The sequence below is a fragment of the Chanodichthys erythropterus genome, chromosome 23 (assembly GCF_024489055.1).
Source record: "Chanodichthys erythropterus isolate Z2021 chromosome 23, ASM2448905v1, whole genome shotgun sequence".
NCBI lineage: Eukaryota > Metazoa > Chordata > Actinopteri > Cypriniformes > Xenocyprididae > Chanodichthys > Chanodichthys erythropterus.
In genome coordinates, this window is record NC_090243.1 from 11,378,843 (window position 1) to 11,399,675 (window position 20,833).

A 20,833-nucleotide genomic window follows, 5' to 3' on the forward strand; every position below is an offset into this window, starting at 1 on the left:
TTTACATACATTTAAATTGAAGTAAAAAAAAAAAAAAAAGCCCATGGACATATTATGTGTCAACTATCCACATACCAACAGAAAATTTTGGTAGACGGCATGAAGACATATGGTGCTGACATGCCAAAATTGATCTCCTCACCTTTGTGAAATTCCAGCGCTGAATAAAATGCCGTGCAACATCTCTGGCTGCTTTCCCATGAACCACTGAGGCAATATCATGCCAAGGCATTCTAGGAGTTATGTGCCTGTCAATGAAATCTGGAAAAAGAGCATATTGTAGAAATAATTTTTCATTCAAATGTAAATAATAAAAAAATAAATAATAAAAAAAATTATATATATATTTAAAAACATGTTGATGGTAATTTTTTTTTAAATATAATATTACTTCATTAATATTATTATCATTATTATTATGTTAATTTAAATATTTTTTTTGTAAATGTACATAATGAATACTTATACTTTATTATTATTATTATTATATTTTATTTATTGTATTTTATTTATATAAATAACATTTTTTATATAAAAACATTAAAATGCTGTAATTTTCAGAAAGCTTGACTTTAAATGCAATGATTCACCATCAAAAGGTTTATCCAACTGGATCCAGTCCTTATGCACAAAGTTGCAGTAATCTTTGCCATGCCAGAAACGGGTGTTTCCCATCAGGCCGATAACATCTGCTTGCAGATCCTGTGCCGCTTCAGTCTCTGATAAGAGTGACACAAATAAAAGAAATTCAACAACAAATAACAAAACAAATAAAAAAGACCAAGTAGAACTTTATTCATAAAATCATGCACCAAACCAAAAACTACACTCAAAACAACTTTTTACAGAACACGTGAAAAAAACTACAAAAAAAACTAAGTTTCTACCGCATCAGTCCAAAAATAATACACATGCTTGGAATCTGCAAGCATTGGATTTTCTCTGTTTTACTCATCTGGAAGAGTCTGCAAGAATACAATCTGACTGTTGAAACACAGCAAACCACACAGTGCTCTGAGTGCCCCGAGTGTTTTGAGAGGTTGCCCGTTCGAAATGGATGACATTTGACTTCTTTACAACAAAATCGTTGGGAATCAGAATTAGAGGCAGCCTCTCAGAGTGCACACCCGAAACATCTCACCCAAGCCTGATTCTTACTCACCACTTGGGCACAAGCAGGAGGGCATGGACACCCTCAGCTCAATCCATTTAAGAGGGATCAAATTTTGGTGGCTGCAAATACTATTAGAATAACCTAAAGAAAAGGGTGCATCTTTACAACCTGGACAACCCTCTTTTAAAACGTGTGGTGTGGATGATGTGAGTAGAAAACTATGTATTTGAACACGAATATAGATTCTAGACAAAAAACATTCATGAGCCATTTTAATATCACATCTATTCCTCAATATCTTAAGCCTCAACTAAAATCTTAATGGTTCATGTTTTTCTGTACTTATGGTAAATACTGTAACATTGCATAAGAAGGTCAGTCATATAAAACTGCTGCCAACGGGCATTACAAAATCAGCTGTGCTGTGTGATAACAGCTGAATGTGGGAGTTTAGGTCAGTAACGTGTCACTAGTCTGCATTCGAGAGCGTTCCAGAGGCGGGGGTGTACTCACTTTCTTCTGAGCTCTCAACGCTGCTCACACTGTCTGCAGGTGCCAGCCCGTGTTTCTGCAGGTGCCTGCGGATGCTGAAACGGGCCTTCTTTGTCTTCCCATGTCCTTTTAGTTTTGGCTGGTCCAGTGTGTCCACTGGCAAACTTTTGCCGTTAATGTGCACTGCGCTGGGCCCATTTGATGGAGCGGCCATAGCAGGAGAGGCTTCAGATGCATTCTGTGACAAATAATAAGACATCATGTTCAAACTAAGCATATCACTCATATCAGAACTGCCTTCATTTAGTTATGAACACCCAACTTCCTATGATGTAATCAATTCCCAGCAGACAAAATCAGTCCTGCTCTGTATTTTTTCTCATTCTAGAAGCTGTTTCACCAGGGTATATGTCGCAATATGGAAGAAAAGACAATAGCAGCTTTTTCACACTGACTTTCAGTTGAAGAACCAAACATAAAATTAAATAAAATGACAAAACACAACAAATTTACTAAAACTGAAAATATAAAAATATAATTTAATATATGAATAAATACAATAATAATATATAAATAATAATAATAATAATTTTAAAAAAAATGTATGTCATAAAACATAAGAATATTCCAAACCTCTGCAGACACAGCAAGAGACCTGGTGACACTTCCTATGTCGGTCAGCCGATGCTCCCGATCATCCCAGCGTCCGTACGCCAAGTCAATGCCTCCCACGAAAGCCACCGATTGGTCAATAACTATAATCTTCTCATGATGCGCCCACAGGTACACGGAAGAGGATACGTGGTCAGGGTGCCTCATTACCTGAGAAGAAAAGTTTATTATTGGCGGGTCCTTCCTTTTCTGTTTCTTTGGTGTGGCGCAGTGATTAAAGATCGCAAAATGGATGCAAATGCGACAAAAACTACAATTTTGCAGCTAATCTTGTTCTCATTGGTGAGAGGAAGGAAAACTTTGTGTCCATATGCAGCTGTCAGACATCATATTTTTAGAGTGTGAGTTCAATAATAAACATGATTTCTGACTCTTATGAAGCAGTTGTTTTAATGAGTCAAAGTTCAAACTGAGTATATTCCCCATATCAGATCTGGCTCCATTTAGTTAGCAACGCCCAACTTCCTATGATCTAATCAATTCCTGGCAGACAAAATCAGTCCCACTCAGTGAATCATTTAGAGCTTTACTACTGACTCCTTCACTGAACTGTCACTTATTTTCCGATTATGTCACTTTAGTGTAATTTAAAGCTGCAGTCAGTAGTTTTGCTTCTTTGTCGCAATCTCTGTTTGAAACCTGCAACTGCAGTTGTTTGCAGAATTATTATCTGTAAGTGCACTGTGCCTCGGCACGGCTCCTCAGCGTGGATGAATCTAATGTTTGCTGTCAATCACTGCACCGGTGTTGTTATTGTACTTTGGAATCACAGATTGTAGTCTTGGAAGTATGACCGACATAAGAATTTTCAATGGAAAATGTAATTTAAACAATCAAGTACATGTCTGCCACTTTTGTTCTGACCAATTGAGAGAAAAAAAAAAAAAAAAAAAGTACAGTAAATCACGCTGCCAATGGTGATTAAATCTAACAATCCCTTAGCTCGGATCACATCAAACTGTGCAAATTATTATTATTGTTATACTTTCTCAAATTGTTAATGTTAACAACATCAGCATTGTGTGACTATGTGTAGGCTATTTAGTGTGTATCAGCATTACCTATAGATCTAATTCGCCATCAAAATTATAAGTTGAATTATTGCAGCAGCTGTGAGAAAAGGCATAAATGATCCTCCTCACATGCGATGTATTGTACTAGCTGGGACTCGTTCTTTATGTATACAGACGTGACGCAAAGACACGCTTGAATTTCCCGATTGATTTTGGATCATTTTTAACCAAAAAAAAGTTACGGACAGCAGCTTTAAGATAAATATTCACAACAGAGATTTGTTGTAATAAAATGCTATTCTAAAAAACATAAATATTTTACAAAATGAATAGCTGAATCAACTGTAAGGGAAACTTTGCTTGAGTGACCTATCAGAACCATAATTTTAACTTTTACATAATTTATTTAGTAAATTTCGATGATTTTCCAATGACTTTTTAAGATATGATTAATTTCAATGACGTTTCCATGCCTGGAAACCACAAATTATTATTATTATTTAATTTTTTCATTTTTCATCCAAGTTGCGATGATTATCCCCATTCACAATGAAATTTCACTGGATCAAAGTTGTGCTCCACATACATATTTAACATCAAATATGCTTGGATGCTCTGTAATATTGTTTTTTTTTTTTATTCTATTCTATTCTATTCTATTGAAAAAGCACTTGTAGTGTGACATCTGTTAAGGACATTGGTGTTCTAAAGTCAGTATGTCCAGCATAGTCTCTGATGTTTCCTGATTTTGTCTAGAGCCTAAATGGCAACCAAACAGCTGTAGGTTTGAACTTCATAAGAGTTGATTCTATATTAAATCGATAAATCACAATAATATGGTGAATGGTTCAAAGCATTTGCGTGGATAAGAGTGCAATCAAATAATGTAACGCTAGCCAAATTATAGCAAAAAAATTGGGATAATTGCATTAAAATTAACCACATGCGATTAATCACGGTTAATCGATTTGACAGCACTAGTTGATTCATGAACTGACTTTTTTTATCTCACCTTGATATTGGGGTGAAGTTGTAATAGTGTTCGTTTGCTGTATTCGCTGTTTATGCCGAGAGCCAGTTCCACCTCCTTGTACAACATCACAAATATCCGCACACCTTTTTGCTGCAAGAACAAACAGTTCTTGATGATCAGTTAAGCAAATCCACCAGTCAATATTAATATATAACCAAGAAAACAGAAAACACCCTGGAGTGTAAATTATTACATGAGAACAGTGAATGGAAAGGTTTTATTGCTGGTGCAGTAAAGCCACAGATGGACAGTTTTTCACAGCAGCTATGGGTTGGATTAACTCACCGCTTGCCGTTTCAAAATGCAATCGAGTCGCCAGCGGTTGCCCTCGACGACAGGCCTCTTGAGGAAGATCTCAGGGCTCAGCCTGCATTGACACACAGCACTGACCTCATGAGCAGGGGAAGCATTTGTAACATCAAATATGCATAAACGTCTAGTCTCACTCTCACATCTCACTGTCACTTACATAATTTCAAATGCATTAAGCTAGGGAAAAAAGCAGACACACACACACACACAGGAATCTCACACTTGCAGGATGTCTGCCGCAATGACTGAGTGATGCTGTAACACAGCACCAGGCATCTGTCTGATGAAGGTAACAGATCTGTTTGGCCATTGCTCCCAGCTGGAGGTGCCCTCTGAGAGAGTGTGTACAAAGTATACAACTATCTTTCTTTCCCTCTCTTTTTCTACTACCTTCCTTTGGACTTTTCTTTCAGTTTATGACATAAATATTATGACAAGACAAAGCAATAAAGCAATACATCTAATCTCATCCATCTGAGATGTTGTGAATGTGACAAGCAACAATACATTGTGATAGTCACTTGTTTCAATTTTCACAGTTCTCACACTTAAACTGAGTCATACAGTCATACTTGGTAACTAGATGATGATTTTAAAAAAAAATAAAATAAAAAAAAAAAAAATTATCATTGTCAAAATATCATTGCGACTGGTGGACCCATAGCACGGCAGCAAAGTTCCTAGTTTATTACGCTGGGATGAGAGTATAGTTCCTAGCCATATCGGCCTAGAAAATTGCAGCTTTGAATAGGAAAAATATTGAAACTCTTTGATCATTTTTCAGCGCGATGCTAACGGTCTAATCAGATTCAATGAACTATGCTAAGCTATGCTAAAAGTGGTACCGCCAGACCCAGAGTTCAGCTGAATGGATTCGAAAATGGTAAAACTCAACTGTTTAACTCTAGGGGAGTTGGAAAATGAGTCTATTTTCAAAAAAAGTGGAGTGTTCCTCTAAAAACCTTAATTTTAAGGCAAACATCTTGGATGACATGGGGGTGAGTAAATACCAGGAAATTTTACTTCTGAAGTGAACTAATCCTTTAAACACCAAATATGTGTAATTTTGAAGTTTTGTATGCACATTTATTTTCTTTTTGGACAGAAAAGGCACTTGTTTTACACCTGATTAGGCCACGGATATCCTAAAGTCTGCATGTCCAACACAGTCTCTGTTGTTTTCTGTGTTCAAAAAAATTCTCTAAGAAATGCACCACATTTCCTGCTGCCTTCCTAGAACTGGGCAAGGTTATTGATTTTCACCTCTGGAATTTATTGAGGAAACATTAACCAATGCAGTTCTCTGTGCATTGTTTCTGAAATGAATCAATAGTAAGGAAAGAAGAATACATGGGAGGGGCTTTATCTCAACATACCACCAGTCAGTGATAAAGATCTCCTCCTCTGCCTCCTCCAGCGCATTTGCCACATCCTCCATGTACTGCTTCCCATTCACATACCTGAAACACACACCCAAGCAGTCAAATCAATGGGTAATGCTGATAGTCCCAAGCTCACACTCTCACCGTTTCTAAAACTTAATTACATAATTTTCATTATTCAGGGAACAAGCATGCTAATAGGTCTTAATGCTGCAACAATGAAGAACAAATCATCTGCCCAGACCAGAAGTAAAGCTGCTGCCCTAGATACTATCTCGCTCCACCATAAGGTCAAAAGAGGATGGAGTCTATGGTTACACTTTCCCTCTCATTCTCTCAAGTTACTCCTGTTAAACAGGCTTCACCCGAAGACACAGCAGCAGACGGCTGAAGCTTTCGCATGTTTATCTGTTCTAGAAAACCTGAGAGTCGAGACCTGCTTCTGCTAGTTAGATTATTGATTTTTTTCTGGATAGTTCTGAAAAACATCAACTGAAAATTGTGAGAAAAGTCGAGAAATAAAAAAATAATATAAATCACTAATATAATATAATACAATTGAATAGCTAATATAATATAATTTAAGCTAAAAGTTAGCTTTAGTTTGCTTAGTAAACCCAAATAAATTATATTATAATCATTAATATACTACAATACAATAAAATATAATACAATATTACATTTTTAACAAATAAATAAAAATAAATAAATAAATGTAAATATTATAAAATATTATATAATAGCCAATATAATTTAATATAAAACTAAAGATAAACCCAAATGATTTCTTTTTTCAATAAATAAATATAATATAAAATATAATACAAAAAAATATGATACAAAACAACAGCTAATATAAACCCAAATTATTATATTATTCTTTAATAAATAAAGTTAGTTTAGTTTGCTTAGTAAACCCAATTTTTTTTTTTTTCAAGAAATAATATAAATCAATAATGCAATATAATAAAACATAAAATAATATATTATAAAACTAAAAGTTAGCTTTTTTACATTTCCTGAAGAAAATGTGAGTGGTTCCTACCAGTGTAAAAGTTGTTGCCACAGCACTAAGGCTTTGTGGGGACTGGGGAGGTTTCCAGGGTGTTGCTAGGTAGTTGATTCTTGACCCAAGTCAAAAGTGGCCACCACTAAGGATCTATGATATGATCTTTTCAGTAATCGGATGCACGTAAAAAGCAATAATTACCATTTAGATGGGATGTTCTTCTGTTCATTGGCAAAGGAACCAAAGCGGTGATCCTTAAGGAAATTGCTGCCGTACTTGCGCACAAATTCATCAACTGCCTGTCCCCACCAGCGGGCATGACGGTAACTTGTGAACTTCAGCACCAGAGTCCTTTAAGAAGCAGAAAGCTCTTTCACTTTATCAAAAAAAAAAAAAAATTGATGGTGCATGTCAACTGCATTTTGCCTTAATGACCACATGAGGCTCGGTTCACACACCTGGACAGACTGTCTATGCGGACACCATGCTTCGTCTCAGTTTCTTTAGTGTCCATTTTGATGCCGAACGCCTTATCCATCAGCAGGACAAATGAGATGGCACCTGAGTCTGGCTTCATGAGGAGTAGGGAGGAGTCCTTCACCACCATCCACCTGTAAAGACCAACAGTAAAATATTACAAGATGGGATTTCCTTGAAAATCATCTCCCTCCATTTTTAACCAGGGTGATTGTTTTGTGATCCTATGCGAGCGGAGAATGAATGATACCACACTGACCGTTTGGACCAGCGGTAGCACATTTTGCTGTGACCACAGCAGTTCAATCCAGGAATACGGTGACCTCCTGACCTTTTCAGAACCATACCCTCCCTAGGACGGAAACAGTGCAAAATGTCAAGGATCGATTACAAAAAAAAAAAAAAAGACAAGAATATATCTATAAATAATTATTCAAACATTTTTAGCCAATAAACAAAGCGTTCTTACAAGCCTTTTGGTCCCAAATCATGAATGAAGGACAGCTGACTCACATCAATGAATTCCATCTATGGCAAAAAAAGACAAAATTATTTGTTAATGCATGTCAATTTGCATTTAAACAACTAAAAATACTGTACATAATCCAAATATATACATACCGTTGCATGGTAGTTTCTATACATTGGCATTTTAAGCAGCTTATTCAAGTAGTCTTCAAGTTGTCTCTGTGAAGAAAACCACACTAGTTAGACACAAATCATCTGAAGATGTCAGCAGTGTACCACAGAAACAGGAAACTGACTTTTCGACTAGAGACTTGCTCTTCCCTGGCCAGTTCTTCGCCTCCTCCCCGGGGTAGACTTGGCATGTGCCGTTCAAGGTTCCTGTTTATAGTGTGCCTTCGCTCTGTGTGACTATTGCAAAGACAGAGGAAGAAATCTTAAGATTAACAGAAACACACTGCATAAAGTCAGCACGTAGACCAGTGGCATTCGTGACTCAATCACTGCCCTAAAGGTGGGATGGGAAATTAAATTGATGCACCCACCTTTTGTTGTAGTACTATTTACATTTATGTTTAGGGAAAAAATATGATTACATATACACTAGAGTTGAAAAGTTTGGGGTCAGTAAGATTTTTTTTTAAATAAATCCAGCAAAAATGCATTAAATTGATCAAAAACATTTATAATGTTACAAAAGACTTCTACTTTCTATTCATCAAAAAATAATATATCTTGGTTTCCACAAACATATTAAGCAGCACAGCTGTTTTCAACATTGATAATAATAATAAGAAATGTTTCTTAAGCAGCAAATCAGCATATTAGAATGATTTCTGGAGGATCATGTGACGCTGAAGACTGGAGAAATGATGCAAATTCAGCTTTGATGTCACAGCAATAAATTACCTTTTAAAAAATAGAAAACTGTTGTTTTAAATTGTAATAATATTTCAGAATATTACCATTTTTACTGTATTTTTGACCCCAAGCATTGAATAGTAGTGTATATATAACAATATATTGCATATAAAAAAATATATTTTCAAATGTAACATAATATAATGAAATTAACTAAATGCAATTATTAATATATTAATATAAATATATTATAAATCATTTTTAATATATTATTTATACTTATAATACAATTTATGATCAGGTCACCTGCGGGAGGGCAAAGGAATTCTCAGGAAGGTTTTGTAGGCACGGAGTTCCCTGTGAAGCTCCATAAAATGTTTCTCCTTCCTCTTTACCAACCAGGTGAAGTTTCCGTGCCTCATCTCTATCTTAAACACTGCCGGAAGCACCTGGATACAAGACCAGCCATCAGGGATAGTTCACCCAAAAATGAAACTTCTGTGATCATTTACTCACTGTCATGTCATTTCAAATCTAAATGCTTTATACTGAACAACACAATCAAGTAGAATTGGACAAAAATACATGTAAAACTATAATATGGCCTTAGAAGACTTGGAATATAGTAAGTCGTATGGACCACTTTGATGGTGCTTTTATGGTGTCTGTTTGGATCTTGACAGATATGGTCTTCATGGTCATTGTATGGAAGGACCTTTTCTCAAAATTCTCAATTTTTGTGTAAAAAATAAAATAAAAGCATCTGGGTTAGAAACAACATGAAGGAAAGCACATAATTAACTATTTCTTTAAGATTTCAGCTATTTAAACCTTTAACAAACTACTTCCGAAACGAGTGATGAGTGTTCATCAGATTCTTTAACAGGGCCTTTTGTCATTATTCCTCTGAAAAACAATTTTGCATGTGCTAAGTATTTTCGTATATGGTGTCCAAATCTCCAGGGCAACATGTAAATTGCCCTGGCAACCTCTAAATCTCCCGGGCAACAAATATACCTCGTCAGCCCACATACTAACACTTCATGAAAGGGAACAGGAGTGGGAGATCTCACCTTAGAGACGCTTCTCTGGGATGTGATGTTGAAGCGATCTTGGGCAGAAGTGAAGCGTTCCACCTCCAGGATTTTGGCGGTGATGGGAAGCGCAGTAAGAAACACTCGTGCCCCCGACTCTTTAAAGCCTTTTGTTTTATACACAGCCGAGAAGGGGATGCGGTTTTCTGTGGACAAAATACTTGAAATTCATTTCTGACAGTTATACACACTACTGTTCAAAAGCTTGGTGTCAGTAAGATTTTTTTAAATGTTTTTGAAAGAAGTCTCTTAAGCTCACCAAGGCTTCATTTATTTGATCATGAATACAGTAATATTGTGAAATATTATTACAGTTTAAAATAACCATTTTCTATTTTAACATATTTTAAAAAATGTAATTTATTCCTGTGATGGCAAAGCTGAATTTTCAGCAAACATTACATCAGTTTTCAGTGTCACATAATCAGAAATAATCTAATATTTGGTGCTCAAGAAACATATCTCAGTATTATCAATGCTGAAACAGTTGTGCTGCTTAATATTTGTGCGGATGTCATAATATTCAGGATTCCTTGATGAATATAAACAGCATTTATTTGAAATATAATTTTTTACATAAAACTGTAAAAGTATTTACTGCCACTTTCAATCAATTTAATGCATAATTGCTGAATAAATATATTGTTTAAAAAAGAGAATATCTTACTTGCCCCCAAATTATATGAATATTATCTTAACAAAACTTTTTTCTCGTCTGTTTGGATTATTTTGTGATTTTATGCAATTCTTTATTTCTTTTACCTGCACTATTGGGGTCCCGGCCATCAAACTCCTCTTCCCCATCACCAATGTCAAGTTCTCGAGTGTCCAAGTTCTCCATGATATCAGTCATATCATTGGCCACCAGATGCAGGGTGCTTACCGTGGGTTCTTGCTGTCGCAGCATGGCTAACAATCGGCCTGCTGGCCAGGGTGCTCCTTTGAGACACACAACACTTTTTTAGCATGGGAAATGAGGAAGTAACTGTTTGCTCTTGACAAAAAAGCCATAAATTCTTCAAACATTCATGGAATGGTATGAGATATGATGTTCAAATATTGTATCCTCAAAAAATGTCAAACAAACATGTGTGTGAGCATGTGTGTGTGGTTTGACTTGTTTTGGGGGGGGAGGAATGAGATTAGAGAAACTCATTCAGGACTGAAACAGGAGACAAGTCTCTGCTGACTGTATAAAGTTGAGGGCTAAACAGGGGACAACGATGAGCAGTCTGCATTCTCAGTCCTGTTCCTCTTTCCTCCTAATCGCTCACAAATAGGTTCAGGAAGCATAAAGACATCACATACAAAACCAAAAATCCCTCTTTTGTCCAGACATGCTACATGTACCCCAGAGGTTGCGTTAGACTTTAACATTGTCCGTCATTTTGACGGACAGGGTCGTAAAAATTCCGTCATAATCTATTACTACCCGTCATTTTAATTTTCATATTTTAATTATAATAACACATTTAATTGCTTTTATTTTTGTTCACAAATAAAAGCAATTAAATGTGTTATTATAACATTTGAACAAAAATAAAAGCAATTAAATGTGTTATTATAACTAAAATATGAAAATTAAAATGACGGGTAATTCACACATGAAATTTCTCTGTAACGTGACTGTTGTATAGGCTACGTGTTGGTAGCCATTAAAAAAAACGTAGTTTCATATTTATGTTTAAATAGTCCTATGTTATATTTTAAATTCATCTATTTGATTATGAAAAGTTAACAGCATGAGTAAGATGCATCATGAGATGCGCAGTATATCCGGAGACATGGAGTGGGTCAGACATGATTTTAAACACTTCATTAAGTTTTATTTTGTAGAAAGCCTTTCTTTAAGGTGGAATTCGTTTTGTAAAAATTGTATCTTAATTTTAATCAATGTTTCATTAACCAATTGCCTGGATGTAATAAATAAGAAGCAAATATAACAGACAATATAGTCACGACATGGAGGCGCGGGCGCGATCACTGGCGCGTGAACTGGAGCGCGTCTTACAGGCTAAATGAACCGAAACTCAGCGGCTGCTTGCCTCACATACATGAGAATATATCTACAGAAAGCTTTAAATACCTACTTTAACGAAAACGAATTAATTCAAAACGAAAAGAAATAGGCTACTCTGATTATGTAGACTAAACCGAATGAAGTGCATTCTCTCTCTAGCGCATCCATAGATGATAGTCAATATAAACTTCATCTTTGCAGCCGACACTGATTCAGAAAACATTACTTTATTAATAAACAATTAAAATGTCTCCTTGCTGTTTTGCGCATTCATGAGACCAATATCGATTCGTAAACCATAGTCGATCTCTTGGTAGGCTATGCTGTTTTCAGTTGATGATTAAACAGTGCATTGTGCGCCTCCCATCCAATAAATCGCAATAGGCTTAACGCTTTGTGTTGCTTTTGATATGGAAGAAAAGTCTCAGATTTCAAATTCTGTCCATTTCATTAAGAAATTCAAGCAATAAATACCGTTTTGGCGCTCTTTAATGTGGCGTGATAGAGAGTTGTAGCTTCTGGGTACTCGCCTGTGCGTTATCAGTATCAAACGCATAGCAAAAGATTCCTGCCAGTTTTATTTTTGTTCTGTATCCAGTGCTGCTGCTACATTGGAGCGCACTCGCCAACAACTGAACAGGGGTGTGAATTACACTTACAATTTACAGTAGATCACCCTGAGTGTAATCTGTCACCGTGACGGACGGGCTTCAGATTTTTCCGTCATTGATAAAAAAAATTTCGGTTAACGCGACCTCTGATGTACCCCAGCAAAGCAAGTCATTAATGTCACAACAAACCTCACCTTTGCACTGTCCAGTGAAACGGACACAAATCAGAATTTGAGTTTAAAGATAACTTATTCTCGGTTTAAAACCAATGAAAAGGCATTTTTGTCCGTAGTGTGCCAGAGTACACTACTGTTCAAAAGTTTGGGGTCAGAAAGACTTCAAAAAAAAGAAGAAAAAAAAAATTATTTAGCAAGGATGCATTAAATTGATCAAAAGTGAAAGTGAAGACATTAAAATTGTTTCTTACAATGTTTCTATTTCAAATAAATGTTGTTCTTTTGAACTTTCTATTCCTCATAGAATCCTGAAAAAAGTACCTTGGTTTCTTCAAAAATATTAAGCAGCACAACTGTTTTAAATAATAAGAAATGATTTCCGAAGGATCATGTGACACTGAAGACTATAGTAATGGCTGCTGAAATTCAGTGTATTTGACAATATTACTGTTTTTACTGTTTTTTTAATAGCCTTGGTGAGCATAAAAGATTTCTTTCAAAAACATAAAAAAAAAAAAAAAAAAATCTTACTGACCCCAAACTTCAAATCATAGTCCTTTTTTTGATCCTCCTTTACAATCCTGTCAAAACTATCCTATCTTACTTTTTCATATCCTCATTTCTCATTCATAAGATATTGATCATAATGAATCATGGTTGAGATGTCACATTGGTCTTTCTAGGAAATGGCATGTCATAATGAATACATATTTAAAATAAAATTGTTCACTCTTCATATCAGTACTATCCACGCAGAACAAAAATGATGAGGATGATTAATTAACTTTTAAAAGTTTCGTCTATATTTCATGACATTATGATGAATGGGTCTGTGGCTTCCAAGTGAATGTTTTTTGTCTATAATGAAATAAGTCTTGTTAGAATAGACACTCTCGGAGTGAAGTTCTATTAAAGGATAACTCTCGTTTCCATGGATGTGAGATGGAGCCATCACAATCATCACATCTGCAATGGTTCAGACACTTCTCTGCTGAATGAGCTGTTAGCTGACTTAGTGTGATTACGAAAAAGTGGATTTTCTTTACCACAACAGCAGGACTAAAATAGATCTGCTCCTACTTCCTTTAAGAGGATTTGCTGATACAAAGGCTTTTGAAGAGAAGTTCATTTTAAAGAACACAATATTGCAAAACTGCAGTCTCAAACCAACCTTGGTTCAAGTATGGAGAAACAAGCAGTCTCTAATCACCCTGTGGTTTTCTCCCTGAGAAAAATAATAGAATTACATTGGGAAAACTGATACGAGTCCAAAATCAATGTTGTGATCAAGAACTAAAACTTCAACAATGAGAGATGCACTAAAATTCTGGCTGATATGATAAGCTGATCATTATTTTCATTTTATAGTCGATAACCGATAAATAGTTCATATAAAAATTTTATACTACTTTGTCTCAATAAATTAAAAATAAAACACTAAACTAAATTCAATCATTTTAAATAGTTCAACTGAATTTAGGCATCACAATATTATAATGTTCAGTATGACAAATGGATATTCATTTAGAGATTTCATAAAGATTACATTTAACAGTGTTAATAAATTATTATCATTTTTTTTTTAAATAACTCAAAGTGTTAGATGACGACCAAGGTAATCTATGTAAAGATATGGGAAATGAGCATGTACTATAAAAATCCAATATCAACCAAAATAAGGAAATACAATACTGAGGTGTGTTTCTCGTACAACGACTTACTACTTAACTACCATAGTATGACGCATCGGTGAAGAAATCAACTAGCTAGACACGACTGTTTTCTGAAAACCGTATTGTCACTACTTTGTCATTCACTACAACGTTGGGTAATGTCATGCAGGTGGTTGAGTAATAACTTACAAGATGACTTACAAGATAAGGATTTATTAAATCCACGTCATGCAAACAAGAAACTATGCTTCTAATCACAGCTCGAGCGTTGTTGTTCCAAGCACAAAACTTTACGATGCTGTATGTTGTTGGAACTATGGTTTCAGGAAACACCGACTTGTTGAACTATGCTGATAAAAACTGAACTTGTGAATGCTGAACTAACAATGCTTTCGGGAAACAAACCCCTGCTTATATATTGCACATCCATACTAAATAGTGCTCTGGAAAAATCTTAAAATTCTGAAAGAGCATTGGCAAGAGCTTTTGGCTGTTTGAGAGATCCCTTTTCACAGAATTATTGGTTCTCGTTCACCAATTCAACTGGCTCTCGTCTCGTCCACCAATTCACAAAAAGCTCAATTTGGTAAATGTGGGCTCACACAGTGATGAAAGGAAACTTACAATAAGCAGCCAAAAACAGGCTGCTGTGGGTAACAGAGCTGAAGAGTTAAAGGGTTAGTTCACCCAAAAATGAAAATTCTGTCATTACCCTCATGTCGTTCCACACCCGTAAGACCTTCTTTAATCTTCAGAACACAAATTAAGATATTTTAGTTGAAATCCGATGGCTCTGTGAGGCCTCCATAGGTTCATGTGAGTACAGTGGTTCAATATTAATATTATAAAGCAACGAGAATATTTTTGGAGTGCCAAAAAAAGTAAATAACTTATTTAGTGATGGCCGATTTCAAAACACTGCTTCAGGAAGCATCAGATCATAAATGAATCTGTGTATCGAATCTGCTGTTCGGAGTGCCAAAGTCACGTGATTTCAGCCGTTGGCAGTTTGGAACGCGATCTGAATCATGATTCGACACACTGATTCGTTTGTGCTCCGATGCTTCATGAAGCAGTGTTTTGAAATCGGCCATCACTAAATAAGTCGTTATTTTGTTTTTTTGGCGCTCCAAAAATATTCTCGTCGCTTTATAATATTAATATTGAACCACTGTACTCACATGAACTGATTTAAATATGTTTTTAGTACCTTTATGGATCTTGACGCCTGTTTCACACATAATCCGTCTGCAGTGCGTGCGTGTTGCTGAAGCAGGAAGCGGCCATTGTGCTTTCACACAGCAAACGTTTGCAGTGTGTAATGTTATATTCATTACGCTTATATATTGACAGTTGCTGGAGTAGTTTAGTACACGTAAACATGACACAAAGATGAAAACTTACTGTCGACACCAACAGCCGACGAAACTGCTTCCCATGCCTTTTCCTTCGCATTCAAATCTTTGTACAATACATTCTGCGGGTCATACAGAATTTTATGTTTTTCCACCTCCACGATGAGACGAGTGTCATCCATGTCACCTTGTTTTTGAATAGGTTGGTTTAGGTCCGCCTGTCACGTCATTGCCTGCTGGGATTTGAGTTTCCCTCCAACGATGGGGAAAAACATATCTGATCGCATTATGCAAGTGAACACTGTTCATTTTTTTTTTAAATAAAATAATTGTTTTGAAATGATACAACTGAACTGTGAAATTGAAGTGTTTCCTTTTGGCATGAATATAGCTTGTTGCTGGCATGGCGTTAAATCATTAAAAAAAAAAAAAATTTCTTTATGTAATTTACTAAATGTACAAAGTAGTTTAAATGTGCATAATTTCTTTTTTTTTTTACAATTTCAGCTCAATCCATGTTCATTTTGCCCACACACACTTGCAGCACAGCAAAAATAGACTCGGTACATAAACGATCGCTGCACTGCTGCAGACGCACCGCTCCTGGAACGCAATGACGGACCGCAACCGCGTGGAGTGTGAATGCTCTAATCCGTAAACATGGGTGCGTAAAAAAAATATGCAACGCATACGCACTGCAGACGAATTATGTGTGCAACAGGCGTGAGAGAGGAAGTGTCCATTGTTCCCTATGGAGGCCTCACGGAGCCATCAGGATTTCAACTAAAATATCTTCATTTGTGTTCTGAAGATTAATGAAGGTCTTACGGGTGCAGAACGGCATGAGGGTAAGTAATAAATGACAGAATTTTCATTTTTGGGTGAACTAACCCTTTAAAACAACACATTCACCAAAAGTAACAAATCACATAGGTTTGCCATCAAGTTTTAAAGCGGAACAAGGACAAACACTAGATGTTTTTCCTAAAAATCCTTGTAAAAGCCGCAGACATGCGGACATACGCAGGTCAAAGACTTTATTCAAATATTCCTCGTTTTATGTAAATCAGACAGTCAAATAACCTTGAGTTCCAGTGTTGATACCTGTCACACACATACACAAATCTCGCTCACATCGTGAGGTACGAAAAGCAGCCTTTTAATGGTTTACATTTCAGTGTTGCATAGTCTGCAAAAGACAAATTCACACATGCACCACTTCTTGTACTGCCACTGACTTTCGCTGATAAAGTTTCACCTCCATCAGGATGTGGAAACAGTTCAGTTGAGATAAGATGAGGAATGCAAGCATGCATTCTAACAGTTCAGGAAATCTCCTGTTTTCACTGACACACCTGCAGGTGTGAGGGTGGAGTGTGATAGATTTGCTGAAAAACTACTTCTTAAATAAAGGAGCTTGACTGCAAAGCAGCATCAAAGCCACATTCCCATAACCACAAGATAAACACCCTCAAGTTCTCAACACCCAACCTCATGCTGCTTCAAGTGTCAAACTGAAGCACACAGAAGTATGTATATGTAATTGATCAAGTCCTAGGTGTTTAAAATGTATTGTGAGAAAATAATCACACTTTTTAGTACTCAGAGTTTGTTAAAAATCATGCACATGTGCTACAAACATGACTGATACCACAAATCGTGTACTTATTTGGGAAGGGTGTGCTATTAAGCGATCAGGGTTATGATTTATACCTGGCAGACAATAAACTGGATGCCAAATTCTAATTAAAAAAAAGACCCAAGACATATTTAAGGACCAGTATAACATATGCCCTGTCCCAAATGGCACACTTTATGCGTACTTTCGTAAATTGCGTGTGCCCGCCGAGTCTACGAGTCCGTAGGCTGTCCCATTCAGCATTTTAACGCTCTGAAGTGTGCTCAGCAGCGCCCCCAGCAGCGCCCCCTTTGTACCCTTGAAGCGGTCTTCCGCAAAGCCCACATAGATGCAGGCTCCGCACACTTTAACTACCCAGGAATCCTTGTGAAATGCCAATCAGACAACGGATGGGAGGAGATTTCACTCAAGAGCAATTGATGACATTGCGGAGAAGAAAATATTTAAGTGTAGGTATCATTACAGTTTTTATGACCTAGGTGTACATTTTACCAGTTGTTACCTACAGTTTACAAACATTATGGTCATTGGCCAGTGGTTGATATCTCAAACATAATAATAGCGCGTTGAATAATACGATCGCATTACGATTCATTAAATAAATAGAACCGAATGTCAGAGCTTTACTGAGTCATATGTAAACCTAGTATTTATATTTAAACCTGTAAATTCATCCGAAACTCACGCACGTTTATTATGTGTTAAAATTGTAATCTTAGTTCAAATGGAACATTATGTATTATTACAACTGTATACATTATTTAAATAAGCATGTATATATTGTCTAATGCCCAGGTGGCATAAGCAAAAGCAGGCTGTGTAGTTGACATGGAGAAACAACAACAACAACAACAATAGGCAGCATATTCCCCGAACCTGCAGCTCCTGTCAAAAAACAACCAGACCATTATTTCCGGTGTGACGATCGAGTCTGTCCCAAAAAAACATCTCAATGCGCCCTTGTGGACTTGCGTCAAGAGCCCTATAGGTCTGCACTACATGATGTCACCAAAGTGTGGACTCTGAGGAAGTCCACAAGTCCGGAGTGTGCCATTTGGAACAGGGCCATAGATTTGTGAGTGGGCCAGTAAGCAACCACCTAAGCCGTGTTTCCACCAAAATTACCAAGAACAATTTGTTCCAGGAATTTTCCCCCCAGACCTGTTGCTGTCTGTGTTTCCATCGTGGTGTAAAGTACGGTGAAGATTAGGCAAATTAGTCTGATGACGATTTTCCAGTTTCTGCTGGATTTCCACTGCATATAAGCTTAAAGCCTGAACCTTGTCATCGGTCCATTGGTCGTATTTTTTGTTGATTTAAATAGCAAACAACTCTTACTGCACGCACCACAACTTTTAAAATGCTGGTTGAAATAAAATGCTTTGTGGAGTCAACCAATGTCAACCAGTGCCCAAGTCCCACCCCCAAAAGTCCCTGAATTTTGAAAAAGTACTACCTCATGAGCAGGGACTTTCTGAGGGTGAATTTTTTTTACCCGGAAGTTCATTTAGACCCTAAGGTTGAAACACACAGAGTACCACCCCAAAATCCCTAGTTCCTGGGGAAAGTTCCTGCAGCGGAAACGTGGCTCTAGAAATCACCAAAATAAACCAAAAAAGAACTGCACACTGCCATTGCTGCTCTCAGAATTTAATAAAAAGACAACGTTTCGACCAAAGAGGTCTTCGTCAGGTCAGGCAAACAGTAGATAGTGACAAAATGGCAATTACTTTGCATTTTCTCAACATAGTCAATGACACCAGATACAATTCATTTCATCAACATGATCAATCACACCTGTTTCAAATCATCATATTCATCACCCAATGATTAAATCAACACTAATAACAAACATTATACCCAAATTCACAAAAAAGGTTTCAAATCAAAATCCAAATTTAAACCTTTTGGAGAAAGAGTATTCAATGTATAAATATAAAAAGCTTCCCTCTGTAGTAAGATTTTATCAATATCACCACCCCTTCTAGGTACTTTAATTTGTTCAATGCCTAAGTAACGAAGAGTCGATAAATTATGTTTAAAAGAATCAAAATGAACAGCAATGGGATTTTTTTGGTCCTTCAATCGTATATTACTTCTGTGTTCAGCTATACGTGTTTTTAAGCACCGTTTTGTTTTGCCTATATAGGCCATACCACAGGGACATTTGATCATATAAATTACATTTTTAGTATTGCACGAAATTATTCCCTTAATCTTCAACTGTTTACCTGAGTGTGGATGACTAAAAGTGTGACATTTCGTAGTAAAATTGCATTGTGCACATTGTCCACATCTATAATTGCCATCAGGGACTGAAAAGGGATTCGTAGATCGTTCCGATCCTTGGTCAGCTCTGACCAACATTTGCCGTATATTAGGGGCTCGTTTATAGACAATTCGTGGAGGATCTTTATAAAACTGACTCAATGCAGGGTCTGAGCTTAAAATATGCCAGTGTTTGCGTACGATGTTTGCAAACTCATTGCTTAGAGCGGAATATTGGATAATACAAGACAATCTATTATTGGTCGGTTTAGACACTGTTCGAGCAAGGCACTCTTGCTGATCAGTATTTTCGAAACATGCCACAGCCTCTTTAATCCAAGTATTTTTATAACCTCTCTCGCAAAACCTCTGACATAAATCTTTACATTGTATCTCATACCTTTCATTATACGTACAAATCCTACGAATCCTCTTAAACTGACTAATTGGAAGACTCTTCTTTAAATTGGTAGGATGAAAACTCTGACCATGTAGAATCGTATTTTTATCTGTGGGTTTTCTATACAGATCTGTCACCAATTTATCATCATCTTTTATTATAAGTAGGTCAAGAAAGCTAACCTGAGAGGCATTATAGTAAATGGTAAATTTGAGATGTTCACTACTGCGATTTAAGAAATGTAGAAAGTCAAGTAATTCATTTTCTGAGCCACACCATATGAGAAAAATATCATCAATATATCGACGCCACAAAAAAATATTAGGTAAAAAAGAATTAACCCTGGGATTAAATACACATTCATGTTCAAAGTGACCAACATATAAATTTGCATAATTGGGAGCCATAGTGCTACCCATTGCAGTTCCTTTAAGTTGTAAAAAGTAGTCATCTTTATACATAAAAAAGTTTTTAGTCAACACCAATGTAGTCAATGTCTTAATACATTCAATACTAGGACTCTTGTTACTGAAAAAATCACCCAGAAAAAATTCAATAGCCTGTATGCCACCATCATGTGGAATATTGGTGTATAAAGATTCCACGTCTAAAGTAACAAGAAACATTTCATTATTAGGCAATGTAATGGACTGTAATATTTTAATCATGTCCATAGAATCCTGTACAAAAGAAGGAAGACTTTGAACATGAGATTTTAAAAAAGAGTCAATAAACACCGATATTTTTTCTGTTAATGAGCCCATACC

General features: G+C 36.2%; 1 protein-coding gene across 2 annotated transcripts in view; it reads right to left on the reverse strand.

Moving 5' to 3' along the window:
- pld1b (phospholipase D1b) overlaps window positions 1-20,833 on the reverse strand; it is a 34,979-nt gene that overhangs the window by 6,048 nt on the left and 8,098 nt on the right. For both annotated transcript variants that reach the window (XM_067377126.1, XM_067377125.1), the window contains exons 2-17: window positions 10,687-10,863; window positions 9,904-10,070; window positions 9,137-9,279; window positions 8,269-8,380; window positions 8,126-8,191; window positions 7,974-8,032; window positions 7,764-7,856; window positions 7,486-7,638; window positions 7,229-7,378; window positions 6,013-6,096; window positions 4,610-4,691; window positions 4,304-4,414; window positions 2,240-2,428; window positions 1,628-1,844; window positions 591-719; window positions 143-261 (exon numbers count right to left, since the gene is read on the reverse strand). In XM_067377126.1, coding sequence (XP_067233227.1) covers window positions 143-261; window positions 591-719; window positions 1,628-1,844; window positions 2,240-2,428; window positions 4,304-4,414; window positions 4,610-4,691; window positions 6,013-6,096; window positions 7,229-7,378; window positions 7,486-7,638; window positions 7,764-7,856; window positions 7,974-8,032; window positions 8,126-8,191; window positions 8,269-8,380; window positions 9,137-9,279; window positions 9,904-10,070; window positions 10,687-10,831 — 2,019 coding nt within the window. In that variant the 5' untranslated portion in view covers window positions 10,832-10,863. The remainder of the gene's footprint in view (window positions 1-142; window positions 262-590; window positions 720-1,627; window positions 1,845-2,239; window positions 2,429-4,303; window positions 4,415-4,609; window positions 4,692-6,012; window positions 6,097-7,228; window positions 7,379-7,485; window positions 7,639-7,763; window positions 7,857-7,973; window positions 8,033-8,125; window positions 8,192-8,268; window positions 8,381-9,136; window positions 9,280-9,903; window positions 10,071-10,686; window positions 10,864-20,833) is intronic.